This window comes from Dromaius novaehollandiae, chromosome 17 (genome assembly GCF_036370855.1).
Source record: "Dromaius novaehollandiae isolate bDroNov1 chromosome 17, bDroNov1.hap1, whole genome shotgun sequence".
Taxonomy (NCBI): domain Eukaryota; kingdom Metazoa; phylum Chordata; class Aves; order Casuariiformes; family Dromaiidae; genus Dromaius; species Dromaius novaehollandiae.
The window spans coordinates 13,197,507-13,216,029 of record NC_088114.1 but is presented as its reverse complement, the minus strand read 5'-3'; the positions used below and the strand labels follow the sequence as shown (position 1 = coordinate 13,216,029).

Below are 18,523 nucleotides of genomic sequence, written 5' to 3'. Positions count from 1 at the left end.
AGGGAGGAGGCCGGAGGCTTCGGCTCGTTGCAAGGCGTTTTATTAGGCAGGAGCAGCCGGCGGCCCGTGGCTGCCCTCGGGACCAGGGGAAGAGGACTCCTAGCAGTACTTATCGGTGTCCAGCTTCCTGTAGGCGCTGTTGTAGGGCGCCTTGGCGAAGCATATGGCGGCGACGCGGTCGCAGTTGCAGATGAACATGTCGCAGTCGGAGTTCTTGCCTGGGGGGGAGAGGGGGAGCCGTCGCAGCCTGCCTGCGCTTTCGCAGGACGTGAGCAGGCGTTCTGTGCGCCTGCCCTGCCCCGCTGCTGCCTTGGTGTTCTGGGGTGACCCACTTCTCCCACCACCCCCTGGACCCGAAGCCTCCTTCCGTGGAGCTGCTTTCTTATGCTCCAGCCCACAACCTCCTTCCTGCCACAGTTCTTCCCTGCTCGCCAGGCTCTCTGCTGTTACAGCCTAACAGCTCAAATGCGTTACGTTAAAGATGTCTGGCAGAAGCTGTGACACATGACCCAGTCAGTGTGCTGCTCTCTTAAATGCTTCAGTTAAAAGGACTCTCAGAAAAATAGCACTCTGTTCCCTGAAGGGGACAGACTTCCCCACGTGCTGTAATACCACAGCACTTCTAATGCCGCCAGGAGCTGCTGCACAGAGAGTGTTCACTGCTGCACCCGTGCAGGGCGCCCTGATCCCACCAACCGGCCCTGCCGGCGGGGAGCTGCTGGGAAGCGCTTTCCCACCACAGCGGCGTTTCGCGCGGCACAGCCCTCATTCCTTCGGAAAGGATATTGAAGCCACGTGTGAAGGAGAGTAACACCGAGGTGCACGTACTGCTGCATGTGATCTCTTCACCGGAGCAGCTGTAGCTGTACGTGTTTGTGTACGGGTTGTCCAGCAGGGCTTTGCATGCGGAGTACTCCTGCGCCTCGCTGTAGCATTGATCATGTGCTTGACAGCACCTAGGAAACAAGGAGGAAAAGGTCAGAAAATGCCAGCGATGCTGACTCAGCTGACTTGTAGGACATCTAAATAGGCTGGTATTTCTTAGACAAGGTGTTGAATAAAAAAAGGCACCCAGTGGTAGGAGAGCAGGCGTGGGGCACCGCAGAGGGAAACTGGTGGCCCCAGAACGGGCCGGTTCACGCACGCTCGCTTCAGCGCTGCTGCAGGGTTGTCCATCAGGCACAGGGAGCGCACGAGACCGGCATTCACCCTGAGGTGCCCCGTACGTGGTGAGCTAACAGCTGACTCAGCTCCCTGGACTTGGTTATCAACCTTGTGTGATTGCTAAACCGCCAAGCTGGTCTTGGCATCCTGGAGCTCAGCACCGAGCGTGGCGACGGTCAGACGCGGCTGTGTGCTCAGCGCTGCTGCCCTGGCTGCCGGCACGGCGCTGCTACCACGGTGCTGATGCACACCCATTTCAGCCGGCCGGTGTAGCTGCCACAGAAGTCAGAGTTACTTGGGTTATATTTTATCCTAGTAACAACACATCAGGGTGTGATAATGCACAGCCTTTTCCCCTTAGATCAGTCTTTGGGCAAAATCTTCATTCGCAGCAGCCAGAGACTGCTGTGAGCATTGACAGAGGACCAGCTGAGGCGGAGCTGGCGTGCCGACCACGAAGAGCGAGCAGGGAGAGGAGAGAGCTTTGTGGAAGCAGTCTTACCAACCTGTCAAGTTCATCTACTGGTGTCCCGCTGCCTCCCAAGCCGCAATAGCAGCCGTAGTCAGCATAATCTAGCAGCGGGTTGCTCTCTGGGATGGTGCATTTGATCATCTTACGAAGCTGCCATACTGCCCGGGGTGAGACATCAGCACTGGCTGCACCCACTGAGAAAAAACAGAGAGGTTAGTGTTACACGTGGGGCTGTCCGGGGGACGTGGAGGGGGCAGGAGCGCCGCGCACGCACCGGACAGCAGGAAAAGCAGTACGAGAGACTTCATTATTGAAGGACTTAACAAAGAAGATATCGCTAAAGAAAGTGTGGCTCTTTATACTGCAAGCTCACCTTGACACGCAGGTGAGATAAATGAGCTAGTATTTACGTTACTAAACACAAACCTCCATCAGAGGCCATGGCCAGGAGATTGTGTCATGGCCATCTGAAGGCCAGTGGAGTTGAAATGTCAGAAGACAAATATTTGCTCTCAAGATTTCTGTTATTAAATTATTCTAATGTTAGTATTAGAAGCCAGCTGGAAAGATCTGGGTATTGTTAAGGGCTCTCTGCTAAAAAATATGGCAGTGTTTGTAGTTATGTTGGAAACTGTTGGCATACCAATATCCACTCTATTAATATGTGGCATGCTCTTCTTATGGTATCCTGGTTTATCATTAGTCTTGTACCGCCCAATGGATTCTCCTGGCCTAATTTAGGGAAAAAGATACAAGTAGTTCGCTCATCCTGAATGGCCATTGGGCACAAGCTGAACTGACCAAAATTCAAGCAGATTTTTTTTTTTTTTTTTGGCTTTGAAACTATTTAGGAAGAAGAGCTACGACTGGACAAGGAACAGGAGCCAAGCAACTTGGAAAGCCTCTGCAATTTCTTGGGAGAAGCAGCACAATGAACTGCCACAATGACATAGGGAAGTATGAACACAGAAAGGTGGTGGGAGCTAGTAGAAAATGGCTTGAAACAGTAACACATGGGTAGTGGGAAGACCGTGGGAACTATTTAATCTGCAGTTTCCGAACAGCAGAGGTTCAGCAGACCTTTTCCTGAGGCTTCAGTGAAGCAGAGGACCAAAAAAAAAAAAAAAAGGTTGTTGCAGTTCAGGGATAGGCATGGCATGAGCTGGTCAAGCTCTATACGTCACCACCTCACCAGGCACACAGCAAGGTGCAGCGGAGTTAGGTGAAATTGGAGAAGCCTCTGGACGGTCTTATTTTGATGGCATACCATGCCATCGGGCTCCTGGGCTCACGATGATGTTTTACGTCTTTAGACTTACCATTTCACAGCAAGTACATTAGCAGCCCTCTGGAAAAGGTGAGTGTGCTACCTGGTCAGAGTGTTTCCTTTAAATGTCCATCCTCTCCTCTGTTCATCAAAATCTGCCTGGTAAATGCGGCTCTTCATTTTAATGCAAGGTATGTCCAGAAGAAGCTACCTGTTCTCCCTCTCACATAGGGTCCCTGCTCTTCAAATTAGGAGAAATTAATTTCTGTGCTAGTCAGTAGACTTTAACCACGTGTCTGGAAATGCAATAGCTGATGTTCCCTTGTGGCTGTGAGTTTGGCCAGCCCTGCGCCAGTAGCTGCTGAATCCATGTGCAGGTGGCACAGTACTCACCTTCCTGGAAAGGCTGATATTATCTGGCTTACACAAGCACTTGCATCTATTCTTAAATGACCTCAGAGGCGTTACACTGGAAGTGAGCTGGGCTTACAAGTTTTAGTTCATATAGCAGATTTCAGGAGGTCAGAGAGAGCAGTTTCTTTTTCTCCAACATCCAGAAGCCAGTTAGGACCTTTGGTTCTCTATGCCAAGGCGTGAGGGAAGAAAAAGCTTCCTGGAGTTGGCTGGGGTGAGTCCAAAATACTGCACTCATCTTCGGAGCCCAGAGGCTCCAGCGCTGTCAGGGCTGCAGGTTTGGCATTTTCACACGCTAGCTCCTAGACGACTCCCTTGACAGCAGGAGTCCCCATTTATTTCAGACGCACCCGAGCAAGCCTCCAGTTTTTATGAGCCGGGGAAGAGGCAAGGCCTGCTCTTCCACAACAGCCTAAATTTTCAGAGTGCTTATCCAGGCGACGTAGGGTTCAAGACCCTTTGGTTGGTTCAAATGCGTGTTTCCAGAAGGGCACCTTCACCGCAAGCGATGATGAGGACACCCTCGCCGTCCTAACGGCTGAAACGGCGGCAGGATGCCCAGCGTACCCATAGGACGTTAGAGGCTACAGCTGGACCGCCCGATGAAGGGACCGGAAAGGACCAGAACTATTCTTTTTTTTTTTTTTTTTTTGTTTTAGCTCTCACATGCTCTCTGAATTTCCCCACTCACCAGTTGTTAAATGCCAACAGATTCTGAGGTACAGATTCGAGTCTTGTGTCCTAATAGCAAGAACACTGGACAAAGATTAAAGGCTGATGTAAAGGACAGTCCACACTCCAGTTTAGAAACAAAAATATAATCCTTCGCTCACAGATCAATGTGCTTTCCCTTCAACAGAGAGTTCTCTTTCTCCTTTGCTACTTTAGCCACTTTTACTCTTTTGTTTATTGCTCTGTTCTTCTACCTATGAATCTTAAGATGCTGTGGTTCCTTTTGTCCCCACTTTTCAGTTTCTGATTTACCACTAATGTTGCTAAAAAAAACCTTCCATTAGTAAATTGGCCTTTTTAAGTCACAAATGGCGAGTACGTTTCATACCTCAGATTTCATCCAACATAATGTAGCAAGAGAGGCACCAAGTGTGAGAAAGTGAGCATGTGAGCATTATAAGAGCGCCTTATGAGAAAAAGCCCAGCAGGGTAAAGATTTTTCCAACAATGCTATTTTTGGTCTTTAGAAATTATAACAACCTGTTGCTGGCCTTCAGTGCGCATATGAGGAGAGCCCAGCTTATGACTGGTTCCTAAATTCCCAGGCCTGCGCTCGATACACCTTAAATTGTTAAGAATTTTATACAATTAAGACCCCGCTGCATAGGTTCCCCACCCTATTCTACACTGTTATAATATAATTTGCCTTTCTCTTCTAGTGTTTTTATCTATTAAGGCATTTTTTTCCCATCTCTACTTTCCTTTCTTACATCTAGCCCCCTCTAGGTCCGCTGTAGGCTCTGAATCCAAAGAATATCTGAGCCAACCTGCTAAACACCGCGGTGTCCTCTCCTTTCTTCAACTACAGATATCTTCAAAAAAACCTCTATAACGTAAAGAGGAGACACAATCCCTACTGAAACCAGATCTGCCTCACCTTATAAACTGGGCCGGAGCCAAAGCTGGGAGCAGAAGGCAGAGCTAGAGCCCTGGGGCTTTTATCCCAATGACAGGATGAGGCTCCAGCCAGGTCCCAGTTCGCCTAAAATCTCCTCCGCTGGAAAATCACCCGCACCCAAATAATGACAGAGAAGGACAGTTTTCAAATAATTTATTAGGAATTTAAAACTGAAATCTGGAAAAAGGGTTACAGGTGTGGAGAGAACAAACATTGGAGTGTAATAACTTACTGGCTTAAAAACACAGCTTTATTTCTTTTAAAAAAAATGCCCACCCTGAAACCGGAGCCCCAGCCTCCAGGCAGCGGCAGCGCTGGCCGGAGCGTGAATCCCAGCCCGCGGCAGCACAGCCAGCCTGTGGATGTCTGGAGGGGGCGCAGACGCAGTTCAGCGCGTTTACCAAGAGGGAGGAAAGCGCTGTCCGCAGACCCAAATTTGAAGTATATAGAATAAAAATAAACCCAATAAAATGCAGCTCTTCTTTAATTAGGAAATATTTAAAAAAACAGACATACAGACTCTTGTCTCAGTAACAAAAATTATTGCTTTGTGTTTTCAGTACTAATCCGTAAAGTACCCTCTTACCTAAACAGAACTCTCCAAACGCATCGCCCGGGTCAGGACGAGCTCCGGCGCCCGGAGGCAGCGGGAGAAGGGCCCTTTGGGCACCGAGGCCCTCCAGTCCTTTCCTAAGCGGCCCTCTCCCTCGCAGAGGCTCAGTTTGGGGGAAGAGAGGGAATGATTTTTAAAACTTAAGATGAAGCTGTTATTTCCCTGGGAAAAGAATTTGGCTGCATCTTAATAAAAGGCTTAATCACCCCCCTTAACAAGGTCTTTGGTTCACTTAATCCAGACCCAAACCTGCCCCGAGCACTCCCGCCGGAGGCTTCCCTGGGCAGAGCCTGCTCCTCCGCGGGGCCGGGCGGCGCCAGGGGAAGCCCCAGCGGGTTCTGGAGAAGGGACCAGCTCAGCCCCGCGCACGACAACGGACAAGTTCCCCCGCTCGTCAGAGCACAGAGTAAAGCAAATGGGAAGCTGCGATTCTGTGATTTGTATAATCCCTGAGAAGCCCGTAACCCGCCCCCAGATCACCACCCTCATGCTTTTCTCCCCAGTTAACGACTCCCCAACCCAGCGCCCTGCCCTCCGGAGAGCGACCACCCAAATCTCCCCTGCCCTGCCCTCGCCTCCGGAGGAGCAGCCCCTTCCCAGGAAATCTTGACGCGAGCGATAGCGTTTGGAGAGTGAATTCCTTCCAAAGCAACCAAGACAAGCAGTGGCGGTGAGGCCCTTTCCCCTAAAGCCAAACCGGACGCTGGCACTACGGAGCCCAGTGATGGAGTCTGTACATTGAGCGATTGGAAGCAGCTTTAACCTGCTCAGCAACACAGCCGATGGCCGGCACGTCTCACCCCCGCCCCCACCCCCCCTCTCATCTCATCAGAGGTCTTAAAATCTTACAGTAAAAGGTGTACAAAAAAAGAACGGAGTCCTGTCAGGATTCTGCTGGAGAGTATTGCTCACGCTGCGGCACCAAGTCCAGGACCTGGAGCTGCTCCTTGGAGCCGGGCCGCGGGAGGCAGCCGGGTTCACCTCGCGATATTTACATATTATACAGGAGGAGAAAGAAAACCCCACGTAAAACTAAACCTAGGAAAACAGAAATTCTCTCAGCTGTAAGGATAGTGTTTTTCGCTTAGCAAAATATACATTTGTTTTGTTCCATAGCGATGTCCAACGTTTTCGGATCCTTGGAGTTTCACACTTTTCAAAGCCTCACATTTACAAAACAGAAACAATTAAAAACAGTTTCTTTAAAAAAAATAGAAATACATCAGTTCCTCTCAGCCTTTGCTCTCTCTGCGTCTCTTTCTTCCCTTCAGAACTGCATTCTTGTTACATACCGTGCTTTAAAAACACTGACGACAATAACAACAGAGTTGAAAATATTCAAAACAGTTTCAAAGCCAAATAAAAATACTCCTCAATAAAAACTACCTAACACAATCACAAAGCCAATTCATAAAATATGTCTACTAGCTCGGGAAAGAGCAAACAACAAAAAGAAGGGGGAGCCCCAAAAAAGATAAAAAAATAAAATAAAAAAATAAAACTAACCGCTAATAAAATAAATAAAAGAAGAATCGGTGGGCTGGGGGGGCAGGGAGGGGGGAAGCGTAAACCGTCGGTGGTTAGTAAGAAAGCGAGATGATCTCCTCGGGTTCAGTCCAGTGTGGTCTGGTCAAAGGGAGAGACCGGGGCAGGGCGGCGGGAGCCTGGCAGCCAGCCGGCAGTGTGCGGTTCGATTCCAGAAAAGGTAACCTTGGCTCATCCCCGAGGCTCACCAGCTCCTCCAGCCGCCGTCCTCGGTGAGGGGAGTCTGTGGGAGACAGCGGGGGGAGGGACAGGATCTGCAACAACCAACAACCGCTCCCTCGGGGGTTTCCCCCCTGATACTATTTGACAGAAATACTCAATATCCAAACTTGCCCCAGCACAGACTTTTCTGGGCAATTTGCTCTCCGGTGCAGCAGCAGGGCACGGCGGAGATGCTTCCAGGGTTCACGGCAACACGCGGGCCTGGCAGACGAGGTGCCACACGCTGCACTGCCGGCCCGGCGCGGGCGGCCGGCCTGCCTGCCTGCCAGGACCTGCGGCGTGCCTGGCTCACGTCTGTGCCGTGGCGGAGTCCGGCCCGCTCGCAGCCGGGCTGCCGCGGGCTCCTATCCGACACTCTTCCCTAGAAGTTTTGCCTTCCATTTGGAGAAGGGTTTTTTTCCCTTTCTAAACCAACAAACTCCTGCCGTGTTCGCAAAGTAAACAGAGACGATGCACCAGTTCCCTCTCGGGCCCATCCCTGGACCAGAAACAGGCCGCATCAGGCCCAGATTTCCCTCCCTGCCCTTCCCCTCCCAGACAGGGAAGGAAACCTCGCTCCCCAGAGACTGCTCTCAGCAGCAGGGAGACGGGAGGAGGCTCCCCGAACCCTGGGTGAGACAGGCTTGTCCCTCGGCATCGCCCCTGGATTCTGGCCGAATCCTTTCCTCCTTCCGTCAGCGCTCCCATCGCCTTCCCCTTCACGCCCAGACGCTACGCGATCTCGCCGCAGCGCTTCCAGCCCGAGGAGCGCGGCCTGGCAACGCAGCCGGCCCAGCCGCGGAGCCTGGCGCAGAAGCAGGGTGCGAGCCGGCCTGGGACTCTCCTCCCGCACGCCGGTCGGCCGGTGAGCCTCGCGGCAGCACCCACAGCTCCTGCCCGGGAGCCCCGCACGGGGGCTGGCTCACGGCTTCAGTCCTCTCACTTCGCTCCCACCACCCAGTCCTGCCTGCAGTTCTCTTACCTCCTGCCTCCTTGGTCCCCAGCTTCAGTGATACCCATTGGTAAAAGCTGTTGCAATCAAGGGACCCTGCGAAAGAAGAGTTAAAACCGCACTGTAAAGCAAAGAAAGGAAAAGCGAAGCAGACCTGCCACCTCAACGCATGCGGCCGTGGCCCAGCTCCGGGGGAAGCTGGTTCGGTGGGAGGTGCCAGCTCTAAGGAGCACACCTTGGAGGACGCTGTCAGGGCCAAGGTGCACCCTCGGGAAGTTCAGGCCATGCAGGGGAAAGGTCTGGACCTTGAGTGCTGGTTGGGGAGGGCCAGCAGCACCCAGGGGTGCTGGCTCCCCGCAGCGCCGCATTCTGCACCAGAGGGGCTGCCGGCCGCGGAGAACCGCACGGAGAGGCCGCCCCTTCCCCATGTCCTGGCCGTACCGCTCTCGCTCTTCCCCCCCCGTCACGAGCCGGGCGGGCAACACTCACCCCTAGGCTGTGGCCAAAGCCGGTGCTCGGGGCTGGACTGGCAGCGCTGATGTAACTGCTGACCCCCGAATCCTGGTTGGCGGCTCCGTACAGCTCGGCCATCGGCCCGGGGCTGGTGGTGCCCAGAAACCCACCGGTGCGACTGGGGGTGGAACCTAAGGCAGGCAGCAAAACTACCAAGTGAAGATCCCAAAAATGCAACCCCGTCCCACCCCCCTCCCCGAGCCCAGCGCAAACCTCCGCGCCGGGACGCAGCGCTGGGGAGGAAAGTGGCAGTTACCTGTCCCTCGCACCACGGCCGCCGCAGCCGCTGCTGCCGCCATTGGTCCATACGCAGTGAGGGGGATTGCTGGAAAGGAAGGAACAGGCGTCTCAGGGCATCACGGCTGCGTGGGGAGCTCCTGAAGAGGAGCCGCCTTTTCCCGCTGGCGTAGCCCACAGGACATCCAGGGAGGAGAGTCGGGGAGCGCTCAGCCCCACGTTTATAGGTATCCTTCTGCACAGCGACTGTCCGGGGGAGAAACCAGCCACGCTCTGCTAACCCCACACCCCGGAGCAGCTGAGGGCGGCAAGGGGAAGAGCTAAAGCAGAAGGGGCAATTTCCGATCTATCCAGCCGCTACTTAGCTTGCAAGATGCAGTTAATCTGACTCTGGAGATCCAGATGTGGCTGTAAACGTGGAGAAGCTCGGCAGCTAACAACTCAGCATCCTACAGCTCGGCCCCTCCTCGCCGTCCTTTGGTGCCGCTCTTGAATACAGTTTAATAGCCTCTTTCTCCCTATTTCTCTATCCTGCTCAAGACGCACCATCCTCCCTACTCGGAGTTTTGCTCCTGAGCTGCTCAACCCCTTGCTGCTCATTGTAGAAGAGCGGGAAACGTACCTAGGGAGCAGGAACTACAAATGGGTTAATTAAAACAGTAAGTCTTAATTTATATGTAGCAGTTTTAATTCCCACTTCTACTGCTACAGGCACCTAGCCCTCGGGGCAGGAGGCATCTAGCCAGTATGTTTCTCTTTGCCCTTAAAACGACTGGGTCAGCATTTCATGCTTGAATGTGAAATTTGCTGTGATTCTGTTTAGAGCACCATAAAAAGAGGTCAGAACAAATCAATCGCGTTAGAAGGCTGAAACCCAGACTAGCTTATACAGGAATATTTAGTAGCAGGCACCAGCCTGTTTCAAGCACACATCATATGGGGCTTATATCTGGGTTAGTCGCTCATTACAGGCCCTGGGCCAACCTGAGCATGCTGCTGCTTCACATCCCCCCAGAGACGCTGTTCTGGGGAGGAAAGGCAGCTCCCACCCATCACGGCCTCAAGTCACCAACATGCAAGTGAATCAATCTGCTTTCACCAAGGTGGGAGGCCAGGTCTCCTCCGAGAGACTCCAGGTCTCCTCCCAGGAAAAGCCCTTCTTGCTTGTGCAGCTGACTACTGAGGAAGCAGGTCTGCGATGACAAGGCACCTGCACGTTTGCTCCCCGACGCGCTGGAGCAATCATCCCTGCTTGTGCCATCCCCGCCTCTCAGCTCCGCTTGCCAAGCCCGTGAAGCGCAGCCCATTTACACGCACGCATCCACTTCAAGGCACAAGGGCCCTCGAGCACTTGCACAGCTCGCTGCGCCTTTGTAGGAGCAAGGGGGCCCCACGCTTCACGGGACCGGCTCCAGCCTATACGTGGGAACCGCAGCTCTCGCCCTAGCCAAGAGGCTGCACAGTAGATGCTTAACAGAACGCAGCAGAATGGGGACGGAAGAGTGCCACGCTGCCCAGCTGGTACTTCAGCGAGGCACTCAGGACCGTAAGCTAGCGTGGCACCCGGCCAGGCCAACCGCATTAACAACTTCTTGTTGTGCAGAGCTCTGGTGCACCCCGGCCGCCGGTGACAGCCAGGCTCCGGGTGATTCACCTCCGCTAGCAGGAGGCACCGTGCAGCCAGGGAGGGGAAAAGCACCGCGTGCAGAGACATCAGCGTTCCTCTACCAATTCTCTGCTTTTCGCTGAAAAATCACATATGTGAATATGCACTGGACCCAAATCTCCTTTGTCTGGTAACCCAAACCCTCGGAGGTGGGGGCCAGGTGCTTGTGCAGTTGTGTACATGGTTTCAGGGAAGGGTTTTAGAGGGAGCTAGGATTTCTCCCCCCCTCTGGGCAATTTGTTAGTTGGTGGCTGCCAACCTCAGCATCCCCAGGAACAGAGACTCCCTGAGGACCAGCACTGTTCTGTGCCACAGGACCTCCCTTTCGAGCCTCTGTGCAGCGATCCGTTCCAGGAGAGCTTCTCAAGGAGCTTTTCCACACCCTCCTTACGGGGAGACTCAGACCCTGAAGCAGGTGGGGCAAGGACGTGCTGGGAGGAGGGACGCCACGGCAAGGAGACGGCACACGGGGAGCAGGGAGGCAGCCCACTGACTACGGAAAGCTGCTTTTCTACAACAAACGCCACGGACAGAAGAGAGCTGGGGAAACACGGCCATGGAAGACAGAGTCTACAGAAGGAGCGTCACCTAGCAGGAGCACGCTGCGCACGGGCCGGGCGCTGAGGACTAGAGGGTATTCGCACTTTTAGGCCACTGAGCTGGACGAGTCCCTGCAGAACAGCCCTCTGCCCAAATTTCATCCCACAGTATCCCGCGGGCACCGCGGGACTCCGCAGACTCCCACCACACTCACTTCTGCCCAGGAGGCCCGGGTGGGAGTAGCTGGGAGCTGCACAAGCCGGAGCGGGCAGAGCATTCCCTGCAGCACGGGGAAACCAGGGCTGCGGTAACCGCGAGTGCCCCCGCGTCCCCCCCCTCCTCCCAGCACTCCAGTACTCATCCTTGCAGCAGCTCTGGCCAAGAGCACTCGCAGACCTTTGACGAGTTACCCTGCTCTCTTCAGCTTGCCTTATCTGCTTTACACCCAGCCTGCAACGAGGAGCTGAAAACAGCAAATGCCACCTGGGGATTCATGCCTGCATGCCTGCCTTTGGCACGACCTGGATGGCCCTTCTCCGCACACGGCTCCGACGCCCCCGCCATCCTGGCAGCCCCTGCTTTCGATGGAGCTAGCTCAGACGGAAGAGGAAATGAGGAACGTTTCCAGTCTAACTGCGCCAGGCTGCGGAGCAGCAACACCACGGGAACAGCCCAAAGCCCCCTTCTCCCCTTCCAGCCTGTGAGTTTAAGAAACGAGCGGGACTGACCTGTGAGCTCGGGGAGGACGGGGGCACTCGGGAGAGGGGTCCGCTCTACACGGAACTCTAAAAACGAAATGCAAGACAGCTTAGGAACTCGTCACACGCCCCGAGGGAGACCCCGCGGCGCGACGGCAGCGGGGGCCGCTGGGGGGACGGGCTGCAGCCAGGCTGCCATCAGGCCAACGACTTCTTCAAACCAATTCTGAACTGCGGCTGAAAGATGCTGGACGCCTGCCCTGGAGACGGGAAGGATCCATTTACTGTCAGAGTGAAGCCAGCCAAGGCAGGGCCCGTGCAAGCTTCACCGCGCAGCCCAGCCCAGCCCACAAGCTCCGGGTCTGCCCAGGGGCTCTGCTCTGTGACCATCCAGTGTCACCTCTCCACTGCAGCACCAGTAGGTGCTCAGCACATGCCGCACTGATCTGGGCATGGTTTTATGAGGCACTTGATGCCACTATAATCTGCATTCACAGAGAGCTTCCAGAAAGCTGGGAGGCAACAGCAACTTTCAGCCACCGACAGCCTGGGCTAGCTTCAGGCCAAGACACCACCTCCCATTCCCAGCCCTTAACATCAGGCCTTGACATTTTAACCGTGAGACTGAGGGATGGAGTAAGGAAAGGATGCTCAGAGTTGCCACTTCTCTAGAAAACAGCAAGGGCCAATTTCTGGGTGCGCTCTGCATCACGCGCTTGGCTTGTGCGGGGCGGGAAGGGGAAGAGGCCACAGAGAGCCCCGAGCAGCTGCAGCACCGCAGGTTCCCACCGCTGATGGCAGAGGCCACGTTGTGAGCACGTGGTGGCCTTGGGAGCTGGAAACCACCCAGGACGCTGGGGATGGGCAGCCCACCACCCCAGCAGATGTCTTCTGGAGGCTGCAAGCGTTTTGCACAGCTCCTGGCCCACAACTAGAGCATTACAGGCTCCTGCATTTCAGAGACCTAGGAATCGCCTGGCCTGTGGAAAGCCATGTTATAAAATCTGGTGCTACTTTCAGAACAGTGGCAACTCTGGTGAAGAGAGACAGACACACACAAAGGCAGCGAGACAGGCAGAGCTGCAGGGGCCCTCGGCGCGACAGCAGCAGCCCTACGGAGGAGGCGGCTCACATGAAGGGCGGCAGAGCAGCCTTGGGCTTTTCCTGTCACCGGAGTGTGAGGATAATCCTAATGAAGGACAGGCGGTTCCCACCTATTCCAGGGCTTCACCCCTCCCCCTTCCACATCCGTCTCCAATTTAAAGAAAGACCAAGCAGGGGAAAGGGTGAAAGGGGCAGAGCCTGGTCATGGCTGGTGCCAGGGCCTCCCATCACCTGAAGGCAGACTGAACGAAGGAGCGGGGAGCACCACTCACCAGGAAACTGGTAAGTGTAGCCGGGTGCGATGCCAGTGTAACTTCGACTTGCGTAGGTGGCTGCCTGGAAGCCTGGATAGCCTGGCAGAAGAGAAAAGAGCTCTGTTACTGCAAGCTTGCAGAGTCCGGGTCCTCAGCCCCCATCTGCTCGCAAACCGTGAGACCCATAGGATGAAGAACTGACAGGGCTAATAGCAGAAAAACCAGGAAAATGCTGAGGCAGAGCGCACGATGCACGTGAGTCTGGAGAAGGGTTTTAGCAGGCTCTTTTAATTTTTTCCTCTCTCCAAACATGTAAGGACATGGAGGTTTTCTTGTCAGAAGCTCACAGCGCTGCAAACTAAGGCTTGCTGATGCATCAACTGGATTTACGAAGAGGAGCTCAGGGAGGGGAGGGCATCTGAAAGGCTGAATGGCTGTGAGTCACTTTTGCGCTAGAAGCGCTGGCGAATGCAAGCGGAGCATTCTTCCTGGCACCAGGCAGGCTGACGGTCCCCGCCGTTCCCGGGAAGCTGACCATCTATCCCGAACAAGCCCAGGAGAATGCGAGACGTTGACTCGGAGATGAATATTTGATTTGAGATCTCCTAACACATGCGTACGTGGATTTCCCAGTGACTCAGCTTGAGCCTGCTGGTTTAAAATTCAGACGGCTTACGAAGGCAAACCCCAAACCACAGGCTGCAGATTTATTTTCCTCCAATAAGTCCAGTGAAAACATAGGGGAAAAAATTGCCCTTCTTGGGGTTTTGTTCAGTGACCAACTGCTACGCGGCAGGCTTAGCAGCGGAAGGCAAGCTGAGCAGCGCTCAGCAAGCCCAGCGCGAGCCTGAACAAACAGTGCTCTCGGTTCAGCTCGAGCCTGGCTAGAGCAGGAGGGAGGGAGACAAGCCAGAAGCAGCACCCACGCTGGAGGGATCGTGCTCGACTCCCAGATCCAGGCACAAGGAAGTGGGGCTGTAGCGGACTCTCTCTCTTCCTCTTTTTTTTTTTTTTTAATCTTGTATCTGAACACACTTGTCTCAGAATCACTGACAGACACGAAACACAGCCTGCTTGTCACCAAGCTCTCACAGGACAGTCCCACGTTGAGTGCATAGTTCTCCTTGCAATACAGTATCACCGGTGGGGAGAAAACCAAGTGAGACAAAGCTTAACTACAATTTTAAGGGCATCTTTATAGCCTTTGAATGCCAGTGAGAACACTTATATAGATCCCTGTATTTCAAGGGGAAGGCCTGGGGCTCTTCAAGCAACCATTTAATCAGAAAGCCTGTAAAAGTGTGGGAGGAAGATGCTTGGGTGCAGATTACTCCAGCCTCGGTTCAGCTATGTTGGTGTGTCCTTTTCCAAAGCTGTTACAGAATCACTGTTTATAAGGTGTCACGCTGCAGGTGCATGAACTGAGTTATGGAGGGACACAGCTCCCCAGCACACGGCTACGTCTTTGCGGTTCCAGCTGAAGCAGAACAGTGACAAGTTTGCAGTTTTCCCCGGTGCCACCAGAGGGCAAGTGGCGATCGCAAACAGCTCCCGGCGCTTCCAACGTCCCCGGCCTTGCACGGAGGGAGGCTGCCCTTGGCTGCCCTACCCGCTTCCCGGCTAGTCGCGCCGCGAAACGCTCTCGGGATAACATCTCTAACGGGGGAGCAGGAGAGGCCTGCGCTCGGCTTACCCAGCATGCCGATGCCGAGCATGAAGGCATCCATCCCGTAAGGCATCACTCGGGACCGCCCTCTCGCCGAGCCCGTCGGGGACATCACCTCCTTCGGCTGCGCTTTTTTACATTCCACCTGCCGCAAGAAAGAAGATATCACACCCGGCCATGACTGGCACGCAGCGTCCCCACAGAGCGTACGCAGCGCCCCGGGCCGTGGGCCGGCCGGCACCGCTTGCCGGCATGGCGGCCCTCTCCAGGCCCTGGCCACCGCCAGCCCTTCTCGCTGCCGTCCACGTGGGCCCGGCGTGCCCCACGCTCTGCAGCCAGCACGGGCGATGGGGAGCTCGCGCGCTGCTCTGCTACCCCCGGTCCTGCTCTCGATGCGCTGCCTGGCCCTGTCCAAGGGCCTCGAAGCCTCGGCCTCCTCCTTCTGCAATAAAGGCAACGCGCTGCCCCCTCCCAGGCCACCAAGAGGTTTCAGTGTCACTTCAAAATCTCCAAGCAGTTCACAAGTCTTGGTTCTTCTCATTGAACCCTTGGTATCATGCTGGTTCACCTCCGCACTGAGTTGTGTTTTTTCCCCAGTGATGTGGGGGAAAAGAAATCAATCCAGTTCCCCACCGCAAAGCAAGTGCACAGGGCCCTCGCACGCCCTCCCACTACCCTGCTCTCCACGTGCTGCCGCTCTGGCCCTCTCCCTCCGGCTCTGCCCCAGCACTCACCATCTTGTTGTTGATCTCATGGAAGTGGATTTCGCACACTTTTTCCACAATATCTTCACTTTCAAATGTGACAAACCCGAACCCTGAAGAAAAGGCAAAACTCCCTGATCAGGTCAGAGCTCCGCACAGTTTGCACCTGCTCCCCATGTTCTTTCATTGGCAGGAGAAGAGGAGCCACAGGCTCCTGGGATGCCACAATCGGCCCTTGACAATGGCCGTCACTCATCTTCGCTCTCCGGCAAATCCTGCCTTTATGCACGGGAAGCAAGGACAGAACCATCCCTTTATGGATTCCCCTTTCCTCTTCGTCCTGTACCTCCCACCCACTCTGAACCCAACTGCTCTCAAAACCAATTTTTTTTGTTTTTTTTTTTAACTTTGCCATTCGCAAGGCAAACCACATGGCCGATAACGCTGGGGAGGTTCCTGCAGCTGCTCACACAAAGGGTTGGTGGAGAAAGGAACAGCTGCTTGCCAGGCCATCACCACCCTCACCAGAAGCACCACCCCGGCAGTAACGCCCTGCACCTCGCCTCCTCAGAGCCCCCGTCACCGGTCCGAAGGCCTTGTACGAGCAGACAAATATTGGCAACACAGTTGTATGGAGCAAGACAGACACAAGCAGCAGGATTTGCAAAGTTTCACCAAAGGGGCAAAACGGGACCGCGTGTTCCTGGCCCCTGTCCCACGCTCCCACCTCGTCCCGCTCACCAGCTCCCTCACTGCCAGTTTCGGCAGAGACCGCCCAGGGTGGGCAGACAAAAGTCCTCTCCCACCTGACTGGAATCCTCTCCTGCCACTTCTGGAGAGCTGCGGCAGGTCAGAGGATGTCTTTAAGCTTGCCTTACAACCAAGCTGGGATTAAGCAGCTTTCCACTTTCCAGAACTGATAGTGGCTAATTTCATGGCACTTTAAAATAACTTCTAAAAACAGATGGGGATCCCCTATCCAGAACTCTGCTTCGTCTCCATACTGCGAGAAGAGCCTCTCCCCGCTCCGTCCGTGCCCAGGTGGCTTCACCATTCACCTCAGCACCCGCGAGCTGGGGGCCTCGGGAATTCAGGAGCAAAAGCCTGACGCCGAAACCAACCCCGCGCTCGATCGGACATCGCCAGGCCTGGCGCGCCCCGGCAGAGCCCGTGCTGCGGACGTGGCGGAAGACGGCTCCCTGCTCCCTCCGAAATGCCCAAGAGCCTTTTACGAACAAGTGACCAGGAGGCGTCCATGGGGGAACAAGGGTTCAACCATTTCCTCCCTCCTAAGATGATGGTGGAACAACACCCTAGGCCAAGCAACCAGAATAGATTTAAAGGCTCAAAATAAATAAATGAGTAGGAGGTGGCTGCTCTGAAGGGCACACAGCGTAGCAAGAGCAGCGACAGAGCGTTTCCTGTGCTGATCCGGTGGCCGAGGTGCCTGTCAGTGTTTCATCAATACCCAGGCGTGAGAGCGGCCCAGCACTGGGCTGTTACTGGCCCTGATTTGGAAGAGGCTGACACTGAGTTTGTAGGTTAAGTCGCTGCCAACGAGACTCTGAGCTGGTGCAATACTGGTGTCAGGCCCCGCCATGCACCAGGGTAGCCGATCTGAAGATGTGTGAGAGATCAAGATACATCCCGGGAGCGGGAGGCAAGGGCACCCACGGGTGGGCTGCGTCTGGGGAGCACAAACACCAGAGCCTTGCGCCCATCCTGTAACCAGACTCCACCCGGCCGACTCGAAGGAAAAGGTGACCTGGGAGCACAAGCGGGCTCCGGGCCGAGGAAGGGGCGAGGAGCAGGCACTCGTCAGGCTCTCGTGTCAGCTTTCCCGGAGCTCAGATTACTCGGGACAAGGTAAGGCAGACACTGCGGGCTGGAGCCGTGGAGGTAACCGGGAAGGAGACGGGGCCGCCTCCTCTCACATATCTGCAACTCGGCGACTTTGCAGCACAGGAAACGCACGGGACAAAAGCCCTCTGTGCTGCGAGGGACGCCGGCGAAGGATGCAGATGCGAAAGGATGGGGCGACTGGAGGCAAGATGAAGAGCAGCTGTGACCTGCTCGCCCCGCTGCGGCGATACTAACCCCCCTCCCCACCCACGGCGCGGAGCAAGCCCTGGGCAGCTCGCGCTCCTCCGGCCGGCGGGCTGCTCTCACCTCGGTGCCGGTTGGTGGTCTTGTCGAACATCAGCATCGCGTCGTCCACCTGCAAAGAGAAGGGCTCCCGTCAGAGCGGGGCCGCTGCCGCGAGCGGCCGCCGACCGCTCGGGCCCAGCTTCCCCGGCCTCCCCGAACCGGGGCGCCTCGAGACCACCCGTCCCCGAGGAGCGAAGGGGGCGCGCACCCGCACGGGCGGCATCGCACCGGCACGCGCCCGGCCCCGCCGCAGCCAGCCCGGGGCAGGTGCTGCCCGCCGGCGGCCCCGGCGCTCCCCTCCCCTCGCCTCCCCTCGCCGCGGCGAGTGACCCCGCTTGTTTGCCTGCAGCTCGGCGCGGGGGCAAAGAGCAGCGAGCGCATTGTTCCCCAACCCCGGCCTCAAAGGAGCGCAGAATTAAAGCGGGGGGAGAGAGGCAAAGCCGGAGAGGGGAGAGGAATAAGGGGCCTCCCAGCGACGGGGAAGGAGGCCTCAGACAACAGAGCCCGCCTGGGAAAGCTGGGAAGAGGCCCCCGCCCCCACCCCAGAGGAGCCTTTCCTCTAAGTGAGGTTTCCCACTGCTGGAGGCTGTAATTAGAGCAAATTTACTGCAAGGCCTGAGCGAGGGCTGCCTCCCCGGTGGGGGAAGGGCGCCGGCATCCCATCCCCCCGCCGGCCTGGTGCCGCTCTCCTCCCCGGCGAGCGAGCACATCACCGCCTGGTGCCACTTTCCCCCC

General features: G+C 55.6%; 2 protein-coding genes across 3 annotated transcripts in view; both read right to left on the bottom strand.

The window, feature by feature from the left end:
* Positions 1 to 24: 24 nt before the first annotated feature.
* PLA2G1B (phospholipase A2 group IB) lies at positions 25 to 2,007 on the bottom strand. Its single transcript, XM_026119067.2, has 4 exons — positions 1,911 to 2,007; positions 1,671 to 1,830; positions 829 to 956; positions 25 to 218 (listed from the first exon to the last, which is right to left on the bottom strand). Exons 1-4 carry the CDS (start codon positions 1,942 to 1,944, stop codon positions 100 to 102), a joined length of 441 nt encoding a protein of 146 aa, XP_025974852.1. The 5' UTR covers positions 1,945 to 2,007; the 3' UTR covers positions 25 to 99.
* Positions 2,008 to 5,083: 3,076 nt separating this feature from the next.
* MSI1 (musashi RNA binding protein 1) overlaps positions 5,084 to 18,523 on the bottom strand; it is a 31,189-nt gene continuing 17,749 nt past the window's right edge. The window contains exons 7-15 of one of the 2 annotated variants that reach the window (XM_064522274.1): positions 17,810 to 17,858; positions 15,671 to 15,753; positions 14,964 to 15,081; positions 13,289 to 13,369; positions 11,943 to 11,999; positions 9,028 to 9,096; positions 8,748 to 8,920; positions 8,289 to 8,354; positions 5,084 to 7,328 (exon numbers count right to left, since the gene is read on the bottom strand). In XM_064522274.1, the coding sequence (XP_064378344.1) occupies positions 8,313 to 8,354; positions 8,748 to 8,920; positions 9,028 to 9,096; positions 11,943 to 11,999; positions 13,289 to 13,369; positions 14,964 to 15,081; positions 15,671 to 15,753; positions 17,810 to 17,858 (672 nt within the window). In that variant the 3' untranslated portion in view covers positions 5,084 to 7,328; positions 8,289 to 8,312. The remainder of the gene's footprint in view (positions 7,329 to 8,288; positions 8,355 to 8,747; positions 8,921 to 9,027; positions 9,097 to 11,942; positions 12,000 to 13,288; positions 13,370 to 14,963; positions 15,082 to 15,670; positions 15,754 to 17,809; positions 17,859 to 18,523) is intronic. The other variant, XM_064522275.1, reaches the window with a different exon arrangement.